At 45.7% G+C, this 26,553-nt stretch overlaps 1 protein-coding gene across 3 annotated transcripts in view; it reads right to left on the bottom strand.

Moving 5' to 3' along the window:
- GNAO1 (G protein subunit alpha o1) overlaps positions 1-26,553 on the bottom strand; it is a 176,163-nt gene that overhangs the window by 93,559 nt on the left and 56,051 nt on the right. For all 3 annotated transcript variants that reach the window (XM_083164157.1, XM_083164155.1, XM_083164156.1), the window contains exon 3: positions 1,587-1,728. In XM_083164157.1, the coding sequence (XP_083020283.1) occupies positions 1,587-1,728 (142 nt within the window). The remainder of the gene's footprint in view (positions 1-1,586; positions 1,729-26,553) is intronic.

Raw genomic sequence — 26,553 nt, forward strand, 5'->3', positions numbered from 1 at the left:
TTAAATGGCAATTCTATACACTGTACCCGCACAGATCTGATCTATAGGTGATGGTTCTCGTATCTTGCCAGAATGAAGCAAATCCATCTAGGAGTAGACTCCTGCGTACTCCATATATACAAAGCACAGCACTAATAAAGTATGCTTAAAAAAACCAGACATACTGACACATTCGTGTGACTAGACGATCCATTTCCCATACAGACCAAGCACGACTGACTTTTCAGCAGCTCTGTTCAAGTTGCTGCAAATGAACCAGTAATGAGGTACAGTCTACAGAGACTACTTCAGACGTTCCCCAATCATGCCGTCTTGCAGTATCAATGTAGCTGAAGTATGGGCACTTGGTTAGTATTAAGAGTAATGGAGACAGCTGAAATCCCAAAACACTGCAAACATAATTGGAGGAGCTGTCTGTAGAAAACTGTGTGCACGTTACATAACCTAGAAAAAGGGACTCATTATTATTATTATTTAGTTCTTACAACCAGAGTCCTCACAATCCATAAACTGCCCATGCGGGTCATATGATTGATTGATCGTATACGTGCTTTAAAACACTTACGACTTAAGACATTGCAACTGGTCATATGCGCAGAACATATGATCCAGTTGAGCAACCTATCGATGTTCGGGACCACGCCACGCACTGAAGTACCTCCCGATGTGCACACAATCGATCGCACAATCTCTCAAATTTGTGCATTCGGGCCTAGAATCTTTTTAATGTATGGCCAGCTTTAAACTCACCAGCGTTTGTTAAACTACACATCCCAGAATGCCTTGACACAGTTTTGACAATAACTAATAGCAAAATGGTGGCAGTGCATGATGGGACTTGTAGTTTCACAGAAGCTGGAGAGAAACATGTTGGCCAGGTTTAATGGAGCAGTTGCCAAAATGCTGGTCTGGAAAAGGAGAAGTATAATAACAAGGCATGAGATTTATAAGATGTATACTTAATTCAGAGAGTTTATGAGGAAAGAAATGAGGAAGGACAGGGGACCTATCAAATGCAACGAAGCAAAGGACATTATCAAATAAATAAAAGATCTGTATAAATGAATACTTGCATCTCTCTAATCTGTTCTAACCTATATGGTCTATGGCGATGCTGAAATCAAATTAGAAACGCTGCCATCAGAAAACACAAAGTTCAATCAACGGAACCATTAAATGTGATCACTTCATTTCTCTAAAACACTGTCTGGCAGCGGCTCTGTAGTTAGGGTTCTGCAAGACTACAGTAGGTACAACGCCAAATGCTATGATCCTTAGCAAATCACTGGCTGATTATTGGCCAATCAGATAGCAGTCCACACTTGCCGCTGTGAAATGTGTGCACTAAGCACAAACTCTTTTTTGGGAAACGTCCTTCTCAAAGAAACAAACTCTAAAAATAATAAAGTAATAATTTCTCACAGCACCATAATATAAAAAAAATTTTGTTTTTGTTTTTCTAAGAACCACTTTGTGACTTAGAAAGGATCATAATCTATTCTGTGTAAGCTAAAAAGGTTGCAGACACCATGCACTAGAGGAAAAGACTAGCAGATACAAGAAGGGAGTGCAGGACAAAGACTCACCCTTCGTTCCTTATCACCATATTCGATGCCCAGAGTGTCCATGGCACGGACAATGGCTGCCAGGGACTGGATAGTGTTACTATAAACCACAGGCTTGTACTGCTTGACATCTTCCCCTGAGAAGCCATCTTCGTGGATAATTCTGCAAAAGAACAGAAGAGATTTTTAATAAAACAATAAAAAAAAAAACAAGTATAAAAACATCAATACACACACAAACACAAATACGAACATAAATATACAATACATACTGTATATTTGTATACACAAATACAGGAAAGAACACACATACGCTGGAAGGAAGCAATCACCTCCTCGTGTAGCACAATACGATACAGAAATTATATATACATCATAAGATGATTTCACTACAAGGATTCCTGTAGTGACTCCAATAGTGGAACCACCAATAACTAATCTTCCAATGAAAGCAGGAGTTCCAGGTCAGCCTCTCTACTAACTGTTCTGTAGCTCAGCATGAATTATTAATTGTAGGACTCCCCATTAAACCGAGTGCTTGAATGAAGCAGCTCAGATTACAGGAAACTTGGTCCATCAACGTTATGGGCTGAGGTTTTATAAATATAGATTAATAGCCGCTGTGTAAGTGCTCTGAAACCACTTAAAATGTCAATTTCTGATTTAAAGCTATTTGGAGACTCGGCGCAAAAGCAAGCATAATCTTATATAGTGTTAGGCAATGCTTAGAAGAGACGATCGCAGACAAGGAACGGACAAATGTCTTATCCTTGTGTGACATGCGGCAGGATGTTCAGCGGTAACGCAGTCTGGATAAAAGATTTACATGGCAGCCGGCACAGTGAGAATAACAGAAAGAGAAACCAACAAACCATGATACATATTAGGGATACGAACCAGGCGCACAACTAAAGATGTGCGTAATGATAGATTCCTCCACAGTCAGACTGAGGGGATATTCGATCCCCGGCCCTATTTCCTAAGGGGGTGCCTATTCAATGCTGTTTTGCCCGACTGCATTGAAGAGCCAGATCGACAGAACGGGCCCAACTTTGTGGGCCCGTTATGTCGATTACGGCTGTGAATTGTCGCGATCACAGGCGAAACTCGACAATCCACGGCCGTTTACGCAGACACGCCCCCTTTTTGCCGATCGCCATTGAATCCCGTCTGGCGATATGCTGTCGAGCAAAACTAAAACGGGCCAGGGTCACGGTTGTCAGGACGGATCGACAGTCTTGACCCGAGATTGAATAACCCCTGAAACGCTCTGCACAAGAAAAATATTTATATGCACCGGTTCCATGTTCTCATAACCCAGGAAAATGCACCTTAGCAATCCGATTAAGGTGTCGGCGCAATGTACAGACGTTGAGTTGAGGCGGGATTGGACGCACTATGGGCCTAATTCAGATCTGATCACACAGCTGTGACTTTACAGGCTGGGCGATTACTGATGGACTATGCATGCCACAGATTGCGGCGCCGTCCTATGATAAAAACCCGCTACTATTTTATCGCTGGCCGTACACAAGTTGATTGACAGGTGGTGCCCAGGAACTTTAGAGGACATCAGCTCCGGCCTCGACCAGCCTATTTCTATGGCAGCTGGCAAGTCCAGGGCTATGAAAAGACGGCGAAAATTTGAAAACCAGTTGATGGCGGGCGGCTTGCGAATGAATTAGCTGCTATTTGCCGATCCAGCTAAATTTCCGCATGCCGTGCTAAGCAAATCACAGGCTAGCACATTTCACTCCGGCTGCAAACTAGTAGCCCAGCGATCAGGTTCGAATTAGGCCCTATGTCCGCAGACTGTCAGTGATTGACAGCCCGCTGCTGTTTTCGGGCGGGGAGGGGGTGGCGATGGCCACCATTTCCCAAAATTTAGGAATGTTGCCTCAATTTTGGGGGGTGTGCTGAGGCAAGATCTCCATAAGATGGAGATTTCTTGGCCTCTTTGAATCAATCCAATTATGTGCGAAGGGTGCAGCGGCACTGGCACCAGAACTCGCTACCCTCGCGGATCAATTTCAGCCCAAACTGTTGCCGCTCTTATTCGCACTTAATATGATTGACAGCTTTGGGCCACGCAGCGGCTCATGGTGCCACAGGTGATTGATGCTGCAACCTATGATCGCGCAGCGTGGACTTATAACCGACGCCTCCTCCTTCATTACCATACTAGTGCATTGCAGCGGCTTCCATGTAAGCAGCAGTGATTCCATTTCCAAACACATCTGAATAATGCCCAGTATACATAACAATAATAACTACAAACTAAAGGATTCTACTGACGCATCACCCTTGGTACCGACCAACTTATTAAACTGCACAATTGCTGCCGATCACAGCGGCAAGGCTTAACATTGCCACACACGGCCGTGGGAATGTTTCCGTGCATTTGCGGCCTTAGATTGAACATGGCGTGGGAGAGACCGGACGGGAACCCTTTTCACAGGCCGACAGATGTGCTGCAGCTGAACTGGGGAAGTAGGGAACCCCCATAATGAACTATAGGGAGAACGTTTTTTAGTGGTGCATAGCTGTAACCCAGGAGAGATCTGCTACATGTATTATTTTATTACAGTTACTTATATAGCGCAGTAAATTCCGTTGCACTTTACAATAGGAAACAGTGATAAAACAGACTGGGTAGGAACAAACTGACAGAGGTAGGAGGATAGGGGGTACGGCAAGGCGGCGAGGGGAAACAGGGGAGGTGGCGGAGAAATCACTTTAGCCACGGGGTGCGCCAGCGGCGTAGCTTTGTTTGGGGCGCTCCCCCCCCGCCGTTAATGGGGGGGGGGGGGCGCTCCCCCTCCCCGCCGGCCGCCCCCCTGTGCCCCCATTGCCGCATGTTTACCTGTCCGCGCGTCCCAGCTCCCCTCCTGGCTTCAATCAATTCTATGCAGACGGACCACGATAAAATGGCCGCCCCCATACCGCAGACAGTTTCAGAGAACAGTCTGCTTTATGGGGCGGCCATTTTATCGTGGTCCTTCTCCATAGCATTGATTGAAGCCAGGAGGGGAGCCGGGACGCGCAGACAGGTAAGCATGCGGGGGATGGGGGCGGGGGGATTACTATAGCACCGCAGCCCCCCGGCAGCGGGGGCTGCGATGCTATAGTTACGCCACTAAGGCGCGCGTGCCCCTAGCGAGAGCCGGCCGCTGGCGATAGAATCCCCAGCCCCTCCAAGAACTAGGCCCGGCTCCATCTGTAACATGTGCAGAGAGAGTTCGATTTTGGTGAGTTATTTTGTTTCTGTGCAGGGTAAATACTGGCTGCATTATTTGTACACTGCAATATAGATATCACTTTGATGTAAAACCCCACCCAAATCTAATTCTCTCTGCACACGTTACATCTGCCCCACCTGCAGTGCACATGGTTTTGTCCATTTGAGAAGGAATTTGCTTTTGTGGGTGAACCGGAATAAAGGCCACAATGTGTTAAAACCGCTACACTAGTTATATGCGATATTCCTAAATGTAGAACCGATGGTCTTGCATAGCTATTAGAGGTTATTCTTATCACTGGGACTTCACAATTCTCTCTGGATAGCAATCAACGCCCTGAACCTCCAGTTCCGCTCTACCAGTAGGGGCCCAATACCTACATAGAATATCATCATTATCCCTACGCCATCCTGAGATGGTCCTGACAGAGGAGGTCTCATGGCAACACTTACAGTATATACCAAGAATACGCACTGTGGTCACATATGATAAGTTGTTAGAAGTCATAACCGCAGTACAGTATTATTCGGGCAGATGTATTAATCCTTAACAAGAGATAAATCCAAGGGTGATAAGGAGAGATAAACATCCAGCCAATCAGCTCCTTACTGCCATGTTACAGGCTGTGTTTGAAAAAAGTCAGTAAGGAGCTGATTGGCTGGACGTTTATCTCTCTTTGGGCAGGATGTATTAATATACATTATCGCCCTTCGACTGACAGCCGCAGCGATGCTGCCGCATATGTACTAACATATACGGCTAGCATCGGGTTGCGGTGACTGATAACCCCGTGATACCTGTGATGTGGTCTGCGGGGGTCTCCGTCACATCCCGGCGGCTGCCAGTGTCCCCCTGCGTCTCCTCCTCCCCCCTGCAGCTGGATGTCCTCCCGGCTGTGACACCTGCTGGGGGAGGAGGAGATCAAAGGAGGACGGGAGGGGGTGTGTGCGGACGGCGGGCGGCGATAGAAGCCCATAGGCTTCTATAGGGTATCGCCACCCTCTGGGTGGCGATACCCTGCCAGGCGAAGACGGGGCGGATGGGTGATGGTAAATAGGAAAATGCGGTAAAACACCCGTTTTACCGCATTTTCCCTTTAGTACATCCCACCCTTTATCACCCTTGCATTTATCTCTTGTTAATACATCTGCCCTATAATGCTTTGTGTTCATAGGGATTTTCAGAACATAGGGGAAAATGAAGCTTGCTTTCACACGCACTGCTGCTAGTTTTGTATACATAGTCATACATTTTATTAATTAGAAATACAGGTAATAAAGTAGCACTTGAACATGTGAGATACATAGGATGACCAGCAGTCAGGATGCCAACGCCATCACCTTGACTCCCGACAAGGGGTCCGATAAGTATACTTACCTTCCCCCTGCCTACCCCCCTAAACCTCCCTTCTAGCAGCCTACCCTTCCGTTCCTAAGGCAAAACCATAACCATCTGTGCTAGTGCCTAAACCTAACCACCACAACCTGCTGCCTAAACCAAACACCCCCCCCCCCCCTCCACAGTCTAACCCCTCCTTGTAGGTGCCTAAACATAATCCCCTATCCACCCACTAATGCCTAAACCTAAACCCCTCTTCCCCGGCCGCCTGCTTCTGACCCCGCATACTTACCGATCGGGATGCAGGCTGTTGGTATTCAGACATCGGCATCTTGACCGTTTCCCAAATCCAAAGGCAGTTGGGAAGCCGGCATCGGCATATTGACGCCGGAATCCTGACCACCATCTATTATAAACTATTGTGAATGGTTTCCCCCCATGTGCATGGCTGCAAACGTATGTGCAGCTGCCCACAGGGGCGGGGGGGGGGGGGGCTTTGTTAACAATTAGGGCACCATATGACCCCAGGAATGATGGCTTTACAGTCGATGGAAGATCCAACTGACCTCCGCCATCAATGGCTGAGCAATGGATTTTTTTTTTACACTTGGTAGAAAGAATGGGGCTTAGCCCCACCCCTATCTGTGCCACTAAGCCCCGCCCCATTTTGAACGGCCTGGCAGGGCCATGGTCATTGATAGTTTGGGCCCAAGCATGTGCATCGCAGGGCACAAACGGTCAATGTTTCCCAGTAAATGGTTTGATGCCACTGATGTTATTAATAAATGGCACCATTCCCTGATGACCATCCCTAGGCCGAGTCTCTGAGCAGCAGTGTTGCACCGCGGATCTGGCGCACAGCACGTATTACATATACAGGTACTATTCAAACATGGCAATCCAGTACTGATCCAGAATTTCAATCCAGAACTGCCAACTGGCCATCTCGCACAGAGCTGTATCACTCCGCCTCTCTGTACACTACAGTAACACATCACACACAGAACACTGTATTACTCCGCCGACTCTCTCAGAGGGTATGTTAACAATGACTTGGAATTACATTTTGGCAGGTGAATTATAAAATGCCAAAGTCCTAGATCTAAATAAAAACTTTATACTTCGTAATAAATGAACCCATTCTCCAATACAAGCTTGGGCAATAGGCTGGGGACAACAACAGCTCTGGGAGGGATGGAAAGAGGAAAAGGATTTAGGGGATTGATAGGGTTTGACTAGACAGCATCCAGAAATTTGGGAGCTGGATTAACCAGACATGGATAGAAATCTCGCTGTAAGAAGGAACCTGGTTTTATAGGCTTTCCCGTTGTGTTACAAGGACGACACAGATAAGCTTACCCAACCAGGTCACCAAGAAATAAACAATGCAAACCCTATTCTACAGGCAGCCGAGAGGAATGCCGGGCCCCGGTAAAATTGGGGGTGTGGCCTAATAGCAGGAGGCGTGGTCACATCCCACGATCAGGCCACGCCCCCACAATGATAATGGGGGCAGAGATAAAACCCTCTAAAGTCAAGGGGGGAGTGTTCAGCAGCAGCACACATCTACAGCATGTTATTATCCCCCCCCCCCCCCCCCCCACTTCGGCAGCCCTGTCTACAGGTGCCAATGGCATCCTAATGTGCAGCAACACCTGTGAAAGATAAAACGGGAATGACTGCATCTGAGAGAATTAAACAAGGATTAAAATATACTACTTCAATCTAAATGTTAATCCAGTCATCCAAACCGCTTCACTTCTTCCCTGCATCATGCAAATGTGTTTCTGCAAACGAACGGCTATATATAAAGTCTTTATATATCAGCGGCTATATTTCTATAGCAGAAATGTGTCACTGAAGTAGGCCTAAAGCAAGACGGATATGTAGGACACGGAATATTTCTATAGAGCCTTGCTGCAGACCCAGGGTTCCACCAATAACTCTTTGTGACAGAAGTCAAGTTATGTTACTGTCTGTGCACTAATTATTGGGATTTAACTTGGGCTAAATGAAAGTTTACTTCCAGCTAAAATGTGATATACCGCAGTGATACCGATATAGCGCAGTGTGCTAGTCACTAGTCAGCTGTGGCTCATTATGCTGCCGCTACAACTTCCATAGTACCTGTTCTTTTACCTTATTGAAATATATTTCATACTTGTGGGTTGCTCTAACACACGTGTGTGTGTGTGTGTGTGTGGGGGGGGGGGGGGTTAACGCCCCCTCCCTTCTTCCTAACGATGGTCATGTTGTGGTACACCCACCTTCGCTCCCCCTAGGCCAATATCGCAATATCGGTATCGGCGGTACCTCGTTTAAGGTGTATGGGGCCTTAATATAGAAAGAGATGAAAAACTAACCAATCAGCTTTTGTCATTTTACAGGCTGTGCATAAAAAAAAAATGTCAACTATGAGCCAATTGGTGCTGTTTTTTCTCCAATTAATTTCACTAAAAGCTCATAAAAAGGTATAAATATCTTATCCTCCACTCAAATCTATAACACAATATTAATTTTGCAATAATGTAAGATCCTGATGAACTGAGGAAATGGGAATAGGTTCCCGGTTTAATCGATGCTTGCCTACCCTCCTGGAATGGCCAGGAGGCTCCCGAAAATCGGGTCCACCCATTGGCCCCCCGGGAAGGTGGGCAATGATTCCTCCATCCTCAAGCCACTGCCACTCCTCATTGCCCTCCGTAACAGAGTGTAATACAAACTGCCTAAAAAAAAATATATTGTTGCATTTTGCAGCATAATATACTGTAAGGGCTTAACGCCCAATAATTTATACAACGGCCCCATAGTCATTTCATTACCCTTAATGGCTCCTAGAAAACGGGATACAATTTCTGTACCACTAAATTTTTATAAAGAGCTTCAATAAAAATGAAAGATGGAAGAAAAGTAAAAAAAAGAGATACAAATCCAATCAGAATGATTTAGCTTAGGTCACATGCACCAAACCCGCTGCCTAGGCCTTAAAAAGCCTGATTGGGTACAGCAGCAGCGCATTACGTTAGCCAGCAGGCAGACACTATTCCGCATAAGCTATAAAGCTCTAGGTCTCCAGCAACTCATATGTGGATATACTTCACAGTGACTCTGGATTTCTCTCTTACATCATAGCTGGCACTGCATAAAGCTGGCTGCCTATCCTTTTCCATAGGACAAAGCTGTTTTAATATTGTTTATTTTACTTGTACCCCAAACTAGATTTTAATTCATGAGCCTCTTTATTCAGGGCATTGTAGCCAGTGAATCGGATGCTGATTTGCTGCACAAGAATAAGACAATATAATATGATTGCCGGAGAACCGGCAGCGGCGTAGATCTTGCTGAACGATCATTTCTCATCGTCACAGTAATTTCCCAAACACTGTAAAGATTTTACAAAACAAAGAGATGTCTTTCTGCATGTTACAGACCAATGAGCAGATCAGCGGCACTGGGCCCTGAGCCTGTAGTCTTTGCTTTTCATCTATTTTTCTTTTGGCGCAATCAACGTTTACTATTAACGATATGTCATTATTAATAGTGAACAACCTGGCAAACCGCCAATTGCTACTGTTTACTAGTGACTTTTAAGTGTAGAGTGGAGTCTGCTGGGAATAAAGGGGAGGGGACCTCTTGGGGTAACTGCCGCTTCCCTATTGTTTTTCAACCGCAATTAAGGTTATGTTGGGAGTCCAAGTGGAGATCCCAACCGGACAGCTCTAAAGGAGTAGCACTAATAGGGGAAAGGAGTTCACCAAAAAGGGGTCTCTCCTTTAAGACGGACTCGTAAATAACTGTTTAAATGGCTTTAGAAACGTTATCAAAATCCAGAACTACCTGAAGCAGGGCTGTCCAAGGCTGATAGAGGCTCATTTAGGGCCTTGTTCTTCGAGAAACGTAATGTGCAATCAAATGTGATTGGAGACTACCTAGTGGGGAGCGGCAACCATGACTGGAATGGGCATTGAGTCGCAGGAAGTGGGCATGAAGTTCCAAAGGACATGATGTGGAGAGGTGTTCGCAATGGGCGATTAAAACAGCCCCTAAAAGTACAAAGTGCAGCCACTTGAAGGAGTTTTGGCTTGCACCGACACTGAGTTGAGGAGTTTCCCATTTATGCAAACCCCCTTTAAGAGGTGTTTTAAAAGTGGATTCACAATGTACTACACACAAACCCCTAATAGTTTCTAATTGCGTCTCGTAAGGCAATTGTAATGACTGATCTATAAGTCACTTGAAGAATACACTTTGTAGAGGAGTTTACACAGGTTAGAAGGCCAAAAATGTCATCTACAAGTCCATGCAACAACGTCGAGCATCACCAGAGTCATGAACAGAAGATCTGCAGACACGTGTTCCTCTTATCAGACTACTACTTTGCAGAGGAATTCCTCAGGGTTATTTTTACACAGTTTTATATATATAGGACAGGCAGATTAGATTCTCTAGTGCAATGCTTTCTCCCTAAACATATTATAGATATTCTCGCTAGATTGTAGAACTAAAGCCTCGAGGTTTGAGATCAGCAGCCCTGGCCAAGATACTGCGCTGTCACAGACTCTCAATGGCAGCAGGACGTAGGGTTAAAACAAACCCAAATAACATAGTGATAACTCTGTAATTCTACCCAAGAACTTATTTACATCTTGTAAGTAGTTTATAATAGAAGGAACGTCGCCTTTTTCAGAAAAACATAAATATATTCTATGTATTTAATTCTATGTTGCCAACATAATTTAACACTTTCCAATTCAAATATAAGTGAGAAAAAGTGTGTGTGTGTGTGTGTGTGTGTGTCATGATGGTGTCGGTTGACCAGGTGTATGTTTTTGCCCAGATTTAAAGTTGGATCAGTGCCATAGAAGACCACCTGGTGGCCACCAACTAGCTGTGGAGACACTGAACTTAAATTTTTGTTTAAGCAACTTCTTCACACAGGATGTCTCCAGGTACTGAAAGTGCAGTCATCTGAAGGCAAAGACTGATATGTACGAGTGGGGGCAGAGAGAGCTCCAACTCAGGTCAGTCTCCTTATATACCCCATTCCAAACAGTCAGATGATACACCTGTGGGCACAGTCATTTAACCCCGGTTATCCAGGTGTGAATGACTTGTTCTTTCTCTAAGATTTCCCCTTTTACAATACCACATTTAAACAGTAGCCTTTAAAAGGTCATTGGTTTAATCCTATTAAGGTTGACGTGCATTGGGTCAATACCTGAAAAAGGTCGAAATGGCTACGGTCAACCGGGTGTCATTCATTAGGCCGACAATGGCAAGGATGACAGTCAAAAGGTTGACATGAGTTATTCACGTTTTGTGAGCCGACATGTGCCGACAGGCGGCATTTCATGCCCTACCATCCACTATATTGTGGTGGGGGGGAAAAATAGTGTGCCAAACGAAGCGAGCCACGAAACACTTGGATGGTGTCCATGTCAACTGTCAACATTCGGGCAAAAAATGTGAAAAACCGACCTTACGATCGACAACCTAATGCTTCAACCTTCTGACCCTGTCGACCTGAGGTCAACCTGTAGTGCATGTCGACCTAAATTGGGTCGACTCAATGACCTATACCCCTTTAAAAGTGTGGTTCCATTTAATTCTCTGTAATGGGCCCTACTGAGGGATATCTCACTTTTTCATCAATGGCGAGTTCTATTTCACATAGGATGTGCTGTTGTGCTATGGACAACCAATCAGATACTATTATCTTCTAGAAGGTGCTAAATAAATAAGTCGATTCTGTGTGGTTGCCCATAGCAACATCCCATGTGAATTAAAATTCCCATCTTAGTAAATCCCCCCCCCCCCCCCCCCCAAGATCGTTATTGTGTGGGAGCGTGCATCATTAGCGAGCCCCTCCCTCCTCTGAACATATACAGATGAGGGAGGACTTCGTTATCGAGGACCATGATGCAGTGTGGCCAGCACTCACTCATTCTGGCTCCCAATGGAGACCGCACAACATCAGTAGCGAGGTAACCGTATCTAAATACTCTGCAGAAATAGCTAGACCGGCCCTTTACACAAACCAGATTAGCCAACAGTGGGGCCATTTTCAGGACAGATGGAACGTGTTGGTTATAGGTTAAGGACAATGTCAATAACTGACAGCTGCAGGTGAACTTAAAGTTGCATTCTTCAACCTGCTTGATGTAAACTAGAGATGCGCAGGCTCTGATTTACTCTGATTTCAAAGCAGGATCCTATTGGCTATCAACTGTCAACAACTGTCATGTGATTTGGGATAGCCAATAAGATCCTGCTTTGAGCATTTTTCAATCCCAAATCCCGGGATTGAAAAAAAATGCCCCAGGATTGGCATCCCTAGTATGCCCATTAAATGCTGGGTGGTCCCCTGTGCCAGTCCCCTGCCCTCCCATCCTGGAGCGAATGACTGCAAAACTCAATTAACGCGTTCGGGGGTTTGCACAAACACCTAACATCAGACAAGGGAGCGAATTCGGCAGTCAGCCAAAACTGGTTCCACTTTCTCCAATTCTAAATATTTAAAATTATCAGTAAAAGTTATTATTCTTTTCCTACTTGCAGCAGCGTTTCCTCATCATGGAAGTGAATAAATCTCGCATGACACAAAGGTCAGGGGAACATTTGTAACGCATTTCACGAGCAAAGCCATTTTCTACCATCTTAGGTCATGACAGAATTTTTTTTTATCTTATTTTGCAAATAGGATAGTTGACATTCAGCCAAGCAGTACATTAACAAAATCAGCAGCGAACTGCGGAACCGAATCAGGCTAAACCACTGCGGCTGCATCATTTTTAAACGCTTTGTCAGAAGCTTTTTATGTATGGATTTCTCAAAACCACAAATATACTTAAAATTACCATAGGACAAGAAAGACGGACGGCTTTCAGGAAACCTTCAATGCAGTTTTATAATAATCATCCGCTTCCCTAGAATTATACCTTAAAAAAAATAATAATCTGTATCTAGTGGAGCTGGAATAACAGAGGACAGCTCAAGTTCTAATTAGAATTTGTACAGATATAGGACCTTATTCTGATTGACTCGCAAGGCTGTTCCCCTGACCTTTGTATCCCCTGACCTCTGTGTCACCGCCCGATGCACGCAGTGCTGCCCCCTACCCGGCTCGCATGACCCCCACACAGCTGAGAATGGATGATTTACAAAACCATCCATTCGCAGGCGGGGAGAAATAATTCGGTGGTTGCCGACCATCGAAGGATTACTCCAACGCTAACAGTTCAGAGACACCTATATAGTGACTGCGGGCGCCACCTGCTTGTCCGTCACGGCCGCATTAGCCTGAATACGCCCATGAAACACTTGGCATTCCCATATGCTAATGGGGCTTCCCGGCGCCGATTGTACGGAAGACCGAACGGATCTGAATAAGGTCCATAGGACGAGATGTACTAAGCCTAGAAAAGTGATAAAATTCGAACCAATCAGCTCATATTTCATACACAGCCAGTGAAATGGCATTTAGGAGCTAATTGGCTGGTGGTTTATCACTCTCCGTTTTATCACTTTTCAAGCTTAGTACACGTCGCCCTAAAGTATCGGAAATTTGTCATGGGACCCCTAGACCAAAAGTGTCATATTGAGTAATTTACAACAAAATATTACCTTTAGTAAATTGTGTTTCTATGTCATCCATAGGTTCAGTTATGTGGTGATGGACAGTATTCTCTTATGTTGGTTCCCATATTTTTTGATAGGAAGCCATCAGTACTGGTTTTACTTATTACCATTGACCACAAATAATTTCAATTGGTCCTCTACCACCAACCCAGGGCACGTGCTCCCTGCACACAGCTTGGGACCCACTGTCCTATGCCCTTTTTGGCTCTGTAAAAGTAACAAATATAAAACGACTAAGAACCCAGTAACAGACACTACTGTATGAAAAAGACTGTCATGCCCTTTGCTGGATTAAGAATACAATTTCTAATTAGGTATAAGATATTTTTAAATCCTTCTTACCAGATCCCATCGGTACCTCCATGCCCACCCTGTCCCGGCACTTCCTCCTTGAAAGGTTGCACAGAAAAATAACTTTTTTCTCAGAACCTCTCAACTTGCTCCCTTGATCCGATTCCTTTCCAATGCATTCAACTCGCTCTCCTCTAGAGTCTGCATCCACCTCATTCAGCTTGTTAACCCTCCCCCTATCTTCCACTCCTCCAAATATGCTCCAATTCCACATAATCAAACCTTTCTGCCGACCCACACCTCTGTAAAACTACTATTTGCCTCAAAAACCACCTGAGAAGCTTGTGTAGACCCACCATACAACTCTACTCCAGGACTATAAAGCTTGTCTACACCCGCCATACAACTTGACCCTTCCTATTTAGAAATTGTACTGACCATGTCACAAATACTCTAGGGTAATTCATGGTCCTCACCCTTTCTGACTTTTCAGCAACCTTTGACACCATAGACTTCCTTCCTCTTCTCTGCTTTTCCAAATCGCTCAACATTTCCACTTTTCATTCTCCTTCTAGAATTCCAACCATTGTCTTAAAATGTCAACTCCTCATCGTCCCCCTTCTCCCGGTTACTGTTGGCATTACTCTATCCCCTCTCCTCATTCATATTATCAATCTATATATAACCTGGTGAACATCAGCTCTTGGTCTGCAGTATCATTATACTGATGATACCAAACACGGACTATTCACCCCGACATCTCCCATCATCCTCTAACACATTTCTGGGTGTCTTTTGGCTACACTGATGTCTAAGTTCTTCATTCTTGCATCTATGTCCCTCCACTGGCAACAGTGCTACCCCCTCTTTGGTTTCCCAAATCTATTGAATGGCATCACAATCAACACTTCTCTCTCACTTGATTCCCATATACATAAAACATTCCCTTACCAGAGCACCAGGATTAGAACTTTGTTCACCCTTGATATTCCAAAAACATTGATCCTCTCTCTTATCTCCCATCTTGACTATTGCAACCTTCTGTCTAGTCTTCATCATCCATCGCTCACTTCCTCAAACGCCCTTAAAGCTTGGGCGCACACGCACACACACACACACACACACACACAGGAATGTCAGATTAGGAGGGATACACTATATGATGTATTGTTCCAACCGATAAGTCGCACTATGGAATTGGACAGTGGTTCCAAACACATTCACCCACTAACACTGGTTAGCCTGCGAGTGCCTTTTCCCCGCCCCCCTTCCTCCCCACCAATAACCAAATGTCCCGCCTCCAAAACTTCTTCAGCAATCTGTGAAACATTTGCTCTGTCTTTATAAGATATTGAAGCCCCCCATTGTAACAAACTGTATTTATGACACTACCAACAATCCCACTACTCACTTTAGAAGTTCCCCCATTACAATTTTCATAACTATGACCTTTTCTTATACTGGGTGTAGACTGTCTATCCTGTCCAGATCACTGCTCCGTACGGGACCTTATAATCAAGTGCTAATTAATAATTATTCAAAGCAAGCATAGAAACCTCATACCTAACTAGTAAAATGATGGGCTTGTTTTTTACTGCAATCCAATCAGTTAGCAACTATGTGATGCTACTGTGACCATGCTTTCGCTATTCCTTAACGAACCGTGCCTAGATCATTACGCTAGCATCTCAACATCTAAAGCAATAAGCCGTCCTTTCCAAAATTCTTTAGCACACATGCCTGCATAATAATTGGGTGAACTCACCAGCAGTTAGAAAGAAGAAGCAAAAGTTACCGGCTTAATCCCTATATTTCTACTAGTACCAAGGAGGAATGATAGAGTTACAGCCTAAATTTGCAAAACTGGGTCAAAGGCTAATCAAGGATGTCCTGTGCAGATACATTATACCGCCTGTAAACACCGCCAAGTAACAACTACAAAGGAATCTGTGGCTGCAGCACGCCGCTGAGGCAATATAAAACATCATTTATCGGCCCGTCAAAATGGCGGAGCATCGTAACCGCAATGTCAGAGCATGCCCGAATGGAACAATACGCATTGGGCGCCAAAAAACAGATAGCACTGAACAGATCGGAACCCCTTTGCATTGAATATACCCCCCAAAAAAAATAGAAAACCACTTTATTTATTCCTTTAGATGCCGGTTATATCACACTGCTATATGGACAATACTATGTTGTATAACTTATTGCGATAAGTTGTTTGTTCTTTAGGGTTTCTTGTATAGTTTTTACTGAATGTTATTGTCCAGGGTGTCAATAAAGAAAGATTAAAAAGAAAAGAAGGCCACTTGTGAACGGCGGCACTGGACAGGATTCTCAACGCAGTCCTGCAGGGTGACATTCTCCTAAGATTAGGCAGCTAACTGTTTCACGTCCAGATCGCACTGCTTAGAGGCAGCATTGTGACACACTGCTTGGCCTGATGTGAATACAAAAATGCAGACGAAGGCCCGTATGCCGGGGCACTCCCAAGCTCACAGATGCACAACGCTGCCATGTAGACAGCTTACGGTTTGGAATTGGTGAGAGTGTTTAATGTCTTCCTCCCGTAAGAAGAAATCCATAAAGAGGAACCGTTTTTGTCAGTGCTAGAAGGCGGAATTCAGAGTTTCCTGGTAATACAAAGAGACATTAAGACAACGGAATAGACCGCAACGCTTCCAGGCAGCCATTAGATGGGAGCTCGTGCTGTTTATGGCACGTGATTATCACCAACACACCAAGAGGATAAGAGAAGCATTCGGTGGAACGGTGCCAGGCTACAGAGAAGCGCTATCATTTCTACACTTACATAGTCACGCTTTACAGAATTACACACATTGCAATTTGTATAAAAACAAACATTCTTCAATCCTCCTAAAACAATACTGACATCGGGCCTGATTTTTCAGTGATCCCATACAGGGTCATCTCTGTGTAGAGTTTGTATTTCCTCAGAGTTTGTAAGCTTGCCTTTGTCATGGGCCAATCTGAGTCCTATATTTTCGTAGTATGTAAACACCCCACCACCACCCCCGGTCATCATGGCTCCAATTATTTTTTTTTAAAGTGACAAATCTCTTATAAGGCAAAACCTTGCCTTGTAAACAATTGCCGCTTTAAAAAAAATAATAAAAAAAAAAAACAGTCCCACCTTGCCCCAAATATTATTTTAAAGGAGGCTGCTTTTGCCTTGCAAATGATTGGATGCTTTAAAAATATGGGCGGACTCACACAAAAAAGTTCTGCTCCTCTGAGACTTGGAGGCGTTTGCATACACAGCCGCTGCATGCAGAATCACTGCTGTGAATGCGTTTGTGACCTCGGGCCTTCTATGTTATGCATTAACTAGGACTAGCCTATTAGTGCAGACTCATTAATATGGATTCATTTCTTGTAGACCACAACATCTTTACATGACTGCTACCGATAGATAGATAGATAGATAGATAGATAGATAGATAGATAGATAGATAGATAGATAGATAGATAGATAGGATACACAAACACACACACACCACCTCTGCCAAAACTCAAACTACTTCCTGCAAATCTGTGTGCGCAATAGAGACAAGACTAGGCTTGTGTTGTTGATGTGATACGCTCCGTCCCTGAGGACCTTCTGTGCCTCCGGCTCAGGCACCTTCTGAGTCTCTTGTGGGACAGTAAGAGCACCTAATGGCCCATTTCATGCCTGAGGAAGGACCTTGGGAATTGGAAAGAGACTCCCACGATACAATCAGGCAGGTGTCTCGTAAAACAATAAAACATATGCATAAATGCTATGATTGCAATAGGTCCCCGCAGACAGAAGGATTGACAAAGATACACAATACACACTTACAGCACACGTTGGAGCTTCAAACATGAAGCAACACTTGTGTCCTGTCATTCCAGACCTGAAGGTGCCGGCTGGGGGGACTTTAGGGTTCAGTACCAACCAATGCACAATGAGTTCATAGGGGATGGAAAATGGTGGGAATTCTATACTCGGGCATTAAACCAGCAGAGTTGCATCTACAGCCTGAACTTGTTAGACTGAATGCGCGCACATCTAGCATTAATATGCCGGGCAGCGAGAGATGCCAGGCAGCGAGAGATGCCAGGCGTGAGTGAGCTGCAAGACCCAGTGCCACTCTGATACCGTCTGCCATCTTTTCCAGCTGATAGTACATCATAGGATCCTAGGACACACTGGGAGATGGGTTCATTTTATTTGCCCCTTCTGTATATCTGTGTACAACCAAGTCTATATACAAAGCACAACAGACCTACGGCAGCTGTACATACAGTAACACTTCTTTATCAGATTGCGAGACTCTGTTGCACAAACATATATACACTTGTCACATAGCAAATTAATAAGCAGTCTCCTGGTGCAGCCTCGCTGCAACTTAAAGACATTTTCTGCCAAAAATACGCCTGCAGAATCTGACGTGCCGAGAGGGGCTGATAGGTGCGACTCCAGCAGTGTTTCTAGGGGAACGACCAGTGTTTTTTTTGGGGTGCCCATTCCCCTGCCTGCCCCATCTGGAGCGAATAGTCCGGCGAACAAAACTGTTTGCTCTCGGGATTTGCGCATGAGCAAAACCCCCACCATCGGACACAGGGACAAATTTGGCCCGAATGGGAGTGAATCAGCCCCTATATCCGTAAGCAGAGCCAATCTAAAGGCCCATACACACTGGGAGACTGAGCTGAACAGAACAGCAGGTTTGAGCGGCTTTCAGCTGAAAGCCTCACAGTGTGTATGCCCCGGCGATAAGCGCTGCTGCTCACTTCCACATCGCCGGGAAAGCCATTCATCGGCCGGTATTACCATGCAATTCATGTTATCTGCCTTATACGTCCCTCTGTTACCTCCTGTCCTGCGCTGCTGAGCACTGAGGAATACAGCAATCAGGACTTAGACGATAATATTATGTCATGCAGCAGGAACTTCATGTATTTTTTACTAAAACCTGACCACAAATAAAAGCTTTTAATGGAGAGATTCCATTCTGTGACTTCTATTGTAATCAATCTGCCAACACCCAAGATTGTCCATTCCACATTACACTGATCAATACGCTCAATAATTCCTATTCTGTCCTCTTTTTCCATGCTAGATGGCACATTTCTGCTGCACTTTCCAGTGTGGTGTTTCAGGGAACAGTAACAGAGCATGTTTTCAGGGTCTCCTCACACAAGGCCTTATTCTAGTTCACTCTTTCTGACAAAATCCTTCTTAGATGGACAAAACCATGTGCACTGCAGGGGGGCAGATGTAAAATGTGCAGAGAGAATAGGTTTTGGGGAGTTATTTTGTCTCTGTGCAGGGTAAATACTGGCTGCTTTATTTTTACACTGCAATATAGATCTCACTTTGAAGTAAAACCCCACCCAAATCTAACTCTCTCTGCACAAGTTACGGCCCCCATACATTAGGCTGACTTGTCCATAGGACAACTCGAAACGAAATTCTCCTGTGAGCCGCCCGGCAGCTCCCCGGGAGGCTCACATACAATTTGGCACTTGATGAGCCAAATTTTACATGTGATAAATCGCTTGTGATTTATCACATGTCAGGGAGCAGGGGGCGGGCAGTGAGGGTCTGGGGGCCGGTGGTGATCCTCATCAGGGGGAGCTGTGGGGCGGGCAGCTAGTCCCTTAATACTTAGCTGGCGGCACCGGCGAGTGCTGACCTGGCGGTGTGATGATCACAGATATCAGCAGCGCTGCGGGACGGAACGTGCAGTGGCGGGTATTAGATTTTTAAAATACCTATCAAATGACTGGCCGTCCTCTGATTGGCTGAGAGCATTTGACAGGTATTTTAAAAATCTTATACCCGCCACTGCATGTCCTGTCCCGCAGCGCTGCTGAATGATCATCACACCTCCCGGCCAAGTCAGCACTCGCCGGTGCCGCCAGCTAAGCGCTCAGAGACCCGCTGCTCGTCCCACTGCTCCCCCGGTTAGTCTGCATGCATATGCCTGATCCGGTCCGATGCGCACGGGACCGCTCATCGGAACAGATCAGATATCACACACCTGCGATTTTGGCCCAATTTCACCCGGTTATCGGCCTAAAGTGCCGAAATCGGATGAAATTATCCCAAAATCGCATAGTGTATCGTAATGGGATGCGGTCATTTGGTCTACTGCATTATGGTCGACAGTCATTAGGTCGAATCCATTAGGTCGACATGCTAAAAGGTCGACATGACTCTAGGTCGACATGGGAAAAGGTCGACATGATTCTAGTTCGAAAGGTCATTAGTTCGACAGGTCATTAGTTCGACAAGGTCATTAGTTCGACATTGTCTATGTCGACATTCACAAGGTCGACATGGAGTTTTTCACTGTTTTTTGAGCCAACATGTGCCGACAGGCGGTATTTCATGCCCTACCATCCACTAGGGCGTGGTGGGAGAATAAAATAGTGTGCCGAGCGTAGCGAGGCACCGTGCCCGACGCATCGCGAGCGCAGCGAGCGATGCGAGGGGATGCAGTGCACTTTAAACTGTGTCCATGTCGACTGTGTTGACATTCAGGTAAAAAAACAGTGAAAAACCCCATGTCGACCTTGTGAATGTCGACATAGACAATGTCGAACTAATGACCTTGTCGAACTAATGACCTGTCGAACTAATGACCTTTCGACCTAGAATCATGTCGACCTTTTCCCATGTCGACCTAGAGTCATGTCGACCTTTTAGCATGTCGACCTAATGGATTCGACCTAATGACTTTCGACCATAATGCAATAGACCAAATGATCCCAACCCATCGTAATAGTGTACCCCTAGACCCTACTAAATTCAGACGCTTTAGCGTCTAAATTTAGATGTCCCCATCTTAGTGGGGAGGGAGTCTTGATTTAGACGCTTTAGCGTCTAAATTGCCGGAGTGTCCTGTTTACGTGCCCTCGTTGTCAGCGGTGCGCAGGACTGCCTATTTCACTGTGGAACTACAAGTACCACAGTGACCTGTCAGCGCTGGGCAGCGCGCGTGGCTGCTGCCGCCCGGCGCTATGCAGATAACGTAGCTTACATAAGGAAAGCAGCCACGCGCTGCACTGAGATCAGCTAGAGCGGCACGCGCACAGTTAAACAGAGCGTCTGGCAGGCTGCCAAGTTTCAGACACAGACTGTGCGCGCGGTGGCGCCGTGAAACTACACAAGTACCGAATCTTTTAAAAGGGCCCGACACACGGGCAACGAGCGATGCTACATCGCTCAGAACGCTCGGCCTCTCTCAGCACACACCGCTGCAGAGCACTGTGGGGGTAATTTTGGTTCACTCTTTCTGACAAATTCCGTTTTAGATGGACAAAACCATGTGCACTGCAGGGGGGCAGATTTGGTTGAGTTACTTTGTTTCTGTGCAGGGTAAATACGGACAGCTTTATTTTTACACTGCAATATAGATCTCACTTTGAAGTAAAACCCCTCCCAAATCTAACTATCTGCACGTTACATCTGCCCCACCTGCAGTGCACATGGTTTTGGCCATCTAAGAAGGATATTGTCAGAAAGAGTGAACTAGAATAAGGCCTACAATCACTTGGGGGAATAAGTAATTAGTACCACCATCAACTACAATCAAACCATACGGACAGTCTAATGGTTAGTATTGCTGCCTCACAGCGTTGAGGTCATGGGTTCGATTCCCACCATGGCCCTAACTGTGCAGAGTTTGTATATTCTCCCCGTACTTGCGTGGGTTTCCTGCGGGTACTCCGGTTTCCTCCCATAATCCAAAAATATACTGGTAGGCTAATTGGCTCCTAACAGAGTATATAGGTGTGTACCTGTGGTAGGGAATATATATATATATAAAAAATCCCCGGGGTTGGCATCCTTACTCGGTACCCAGATATGTGTGCTGAACGATCTGCACTAACTAGATCACGGTATGTTGATCACACATGCCTGTCCTAGAATAATTACTACACATTTACTACTGCCTCAGGAAGCCGCGTTAACGGTGTAGCATCTTTCCCAAAGGTGACTGCACTGGATAATTTGATATGTAACCCTTTGCATCCACAGCCAGACTCAGGGACAGATGTATCAAGCTTCAAAAAGTGATCAAATGGAGAGTGATAAACAGTGATTTGAAAAATGACAGGTAGGAGCTGATTGGCTGGTTGTTTATCACTCTTCATTTTATCACTTTTTTTTTTTTTTTTAAGAATAAAAAAAAAAAAAAATCAGCTTTCATTTGTCCATCGCATATCCCGAAATTCACCCATTATTTGAAAACCCCTCCATCAAGCGATAGATTCATGTGAAATCATACATAAAAGGGAGAGTAAAAAAAAAACAAAGACGAAAAAACCAAGCCCTCATGATGTGACAAAACCCGGTGTTGAATAAAATGCGCAATTAAAAGTTTGTCAGCTTTGACAAAAGAGAAAAAAAACAATTATATACAAACTTTTTATACCTTTGTCTACATGTAAATATCTATAAAAACAAGAGAACAATCACACATTAAGCTTTACGGTTTAGACTTTCGAGCTTAAAAAAAAAAAAAAGGCGGCGACTGATAAAGGCGGGGACGCGCACGCTGTCAGGCTGCAGTAGAGATGGGCAAATCGTCTGTTTTCTCTCTGGTTCTGAACGGTTCCACTCACAGGAAAGAACCGGGTCTTTTGATCGACTCGCTTTAATAATAGTGGCACATAAGTGCATATGTGTCACTATTTTTACAGTGAGCTGTTGGGGAAGGCCGCTGTACTCCCCGTCCACCACAGGGTGCAGTGCACTACATGGAGCAGTAAGCTCAACTGAACAGTAAGTCGCGGTTTCTGGAGCAAGGCGGTGATTGGAGGAACCGTCTCGCTCTAGTTCAACGGAGCGGAGGACCCGACCTGGTCCATGGGAGCTTGTGAACTGTCTTGCTCCAGGAGCCACCGCCACTCACCTCAAGCGTCTCAAAGCTCACACGGCTCCATAGGTAGAGCCGACTCAAAGATCCGGCTCGTAGGTGAGCCATCTCTACGCTGCGGGGGGCGCGCACAGAAGGAGGGGGCAGCCGGGCATCAATTATTTTTTGAAGCTTGAAACATCGGTCTCTGCTTCACACGCAGATATACTATACAAATGTTACATACCAAATTAAGCAGTACATTCTTATGAAGCATTTTGTCACGGCACATTTGGGCTAAACAGACACTCGGTAGGGTCACATGCGACCAGGGCTTAAAGTGGTCCTGGAGAGGTGGTGGAACTCAGTTCCCCTAACAATGACTCCCCCCCCCCCCCCCCCTACAACCCATAAAGGGAAAATGTTCCCACAACACACGGTTGCACAATCGTATACACATTACACCGCATGTAGTGCCCTTGATTCATATTAAACCACATAGTAATGCCCCTTATACACATAATGTCCACAGTTGTTCATCTTAACTTTACATTACATACGCCGTACCAGAAGAAGAAGCCGCTGGGACAGGCTTTTCTGTTGGAATTACATTTCAGGACTGTGGTAGAGGTGGAACTCAGTTCCCCCTACCATTGGAGGTGGTGGAACTCCGTTCCACCCCGTTCCCCCTCACTTTAACCCCTGCATGCGACCCGGTGGGCAGAGAAGGGATGAATGCAGCAATAGTGTATGAGGATATATACAACATGTAGGACTGCAAACTGCATTACCTATACAACCATCTATACACAGTAATGAGTAACCGCCAAACACTATTTGAATGCTCCAACACACTTTCTTTGTGCTATAGGGTGATCTGGGTATTTAGTGAAATAAGACGGACATTCCCTGGAATGCGACTGTGGCCTGTTCAAACAGAAGTTCGCCTGCTGTCCTCTTAATTCCTCGGCCAAAATAAATTCTGCGTAATTCGTTGCGATCTGTTAAACCCACACCAGCCAGAAGGACAGAAGCCAATCTTCTTTGCCAGAAACCTGCTGAGGCCAGTGCTAGAGGGGTTAACGTGGCCATTAGCGGCGCGGACATTCCCCTCCCAAAGCTCCCGAGAGGAAGAGAACGAGGAAAATAGGTCAGTGCAGACATATTGCACAGAGCAAATCTCAACAACAGAGCCTGTTCTAATCCAGGCCTGGATTGTGTTTCAGATGACACAGGAGCCGTTATAGTCTGCTTTGGCAATTATAACCCCGTCTAGCTTAGAACATAGCTGTAAACGCAATACAGTATGTGCATTTTCCCTGCTAGGGAACGTATAATCATTTCCTCACCTAGCGTCCTAAAATAGGTCGGTGGTCAGGTGACGAAACGAAACTGAGGCACCCTCATAGAACCGGTATGTGCTGCTACATATTAAACCTGCATTTTATACAATCATCCACATTTATGCAGAACCAGACCCTGCAAAGTACAAGTACTGCTGTCACACTGCGCCAGGTGCATTATGCATTAGCTCTCACAGACACACACACCCCCCCCCCCCCCCCCCCCTCCCACCCCTGTATTATTATAGTATTTCAGGTCTAATCCTGACCATTCCTCACAGAACCATTTTAGCTATCTCGGTCACAAGCTGTGCACAATCTGCTGCTCACCCCAAAACGTTCATACTCGGTATGTTACAGGGAGAGGACAGACGGATTATAGGTATTAATGTAATGGTGGATGAGATGCAGTAAGGTCTCCCAGCATGCCCTGTACGGTTATCATGGCGAGATGCTAGTCAGACACTCATTTCTACAAGCAATCCCCAGGATAACTATTGCTCCACGATCCCTTACACATCACCTAGAAAGAAAATGGAGTACTGGATTATTATGGATTGCTAATGCAGGCTGGTTGTGGGTGGTGTTTGCGTATAAATCGCGTCTCGTATATAACCAGCGTTGATGCGGGGACATGATTATGGGGCTCTTAAGGTTTCTGCTTCAGAAAGCACAAGACAAGCTCAGCTGTGTGAGCAGATTTACCACTGCAGTGAGAGTTTCCCAGAATCCATTGGACTTGCGGACCCCTCTCCTTCTACACCTAGGGGGTTATTCTCACCAGTAAAGATATGTACTATCTGTGCAATTTATCTTTCGTTCCGTGCAGAGGAAAGATCGAGAGAGAGAGATCGAGAGAGAGATCGAGAGAGAGATCGAGAGAGAGATCGAGAGAGAGATCGAGAGAGAGATCGAGAGAGAGAGATTGTATGCAGCAACCTATTCCATCAGCATGACTGCTTTACATGTATATTTATATATGTATGTTGCTTTGTTTCAATAATGTAATGAGGCGGTTGTGTAATGATTACAAAGATCGATTAGTGCTCACTGAGCTGTATCTATGTAATAATCTATTGCAGGCATGGTCAAACTATGGCCCTCCAGCTGCTGTGAAACTACATGTCCCATCATGCCTTGCCACAGTTTTGCTATTAGGGAATGCTAAAACTATGGCAAGGCATGCTGGGATGTGTAGTTTCACAACAGCTGAAGGGCCACAGTTTGGCCATGGCTAATCTATTGAGTCTCCAACATGCATGCGCAATGGGGGCCATGATGCATACAGCCCCGGCAACAGTTGCCGCTGGACAGACCATAGCCTAGATAGAAAGGATGATACACCCGCCTGGAACAGGTCCTGTGGGTCGATAAAGTATCGGACAGGGGGAGGCGGGGCCAGAGCAGGAAGTGGACCATGGTAAAGCTGCATATGCTGGGTCCCATATACTAGTACAGGCCTGATCAACCGGTTCTTCAGCATACCTTGCCACTAGGGTGGCCAATCCCGGGATCGGCGGGATCCGGATCCAAAATGCCCGGGATTTCGATCCAATCCCGGGATTTTGGGATTGTGCAGTCTATTGCCAGGCAGCGTCTAAGCACCTGTTCAGACGCTGCCCGGCTGTTCCCGGCCCGGGGTACGGCCGAGAGAGTCAGGCGGGGAGTGGATTCCGCCCTCTCTCTTTCACACTGTCATATGTTGAGCGCGTTCCGGCCTCTGTGACTTGTTCCAAGAGAGGTCGGGCAGCGAGGTGCAGCGCTGCGGCCTCCGGCGCCAAAACACGCTCATCGCGCCTGACCTTTCCCAGCGACACACACCAATCCCCTCCATCCGGCGTAGCAGCCGCCACCGACTGCCCTGCTCCATCGCATAAGGCTCCACTAAAGTAAGAGGGACAGAGGCGGTTTTCTTTAGGGATGCCAATCCTGGGATCCCAGGAATCCCGAGAGTGAACATTTTTCAATCCCGATTCCCGTGATTGGCATCCCTACTTGCCACAGTAATGCTATTGGGGAACGATAAAAACGTGACATGACATGCTGGAGATACAGGTTGGTGCACATATAGGGCCTGATATGGTATATTTGTAGCCTAGCAAACAGTTAAAGGACCCCCCCCCCCCCCCCAATACAAGGGGATGTGTGGGGAACGCCCCTCATTTTTATGAATCAATTCTGGCCGTTCCCAGCTCCAGCTGAAATCAGCTGTACGTGACATGCTGCTGGGTCCGATGCGCAGTCCCGTGCACACCGGACCCATACCCTGTGGTCCCACCGG

Source organism: Crinia signifera, chromosome 11, assembly GCF_055691185.1.
Source record: "Crinia signifera chromosome 11, ASM5569118v1, whole genome shotgun sequence".
Taxonomy (NCBI): Eukaryota; Metazoa; Chordata; class Amphibia; order Anura; family Myobatrachidae; genus Crinia; species Crinia signifera.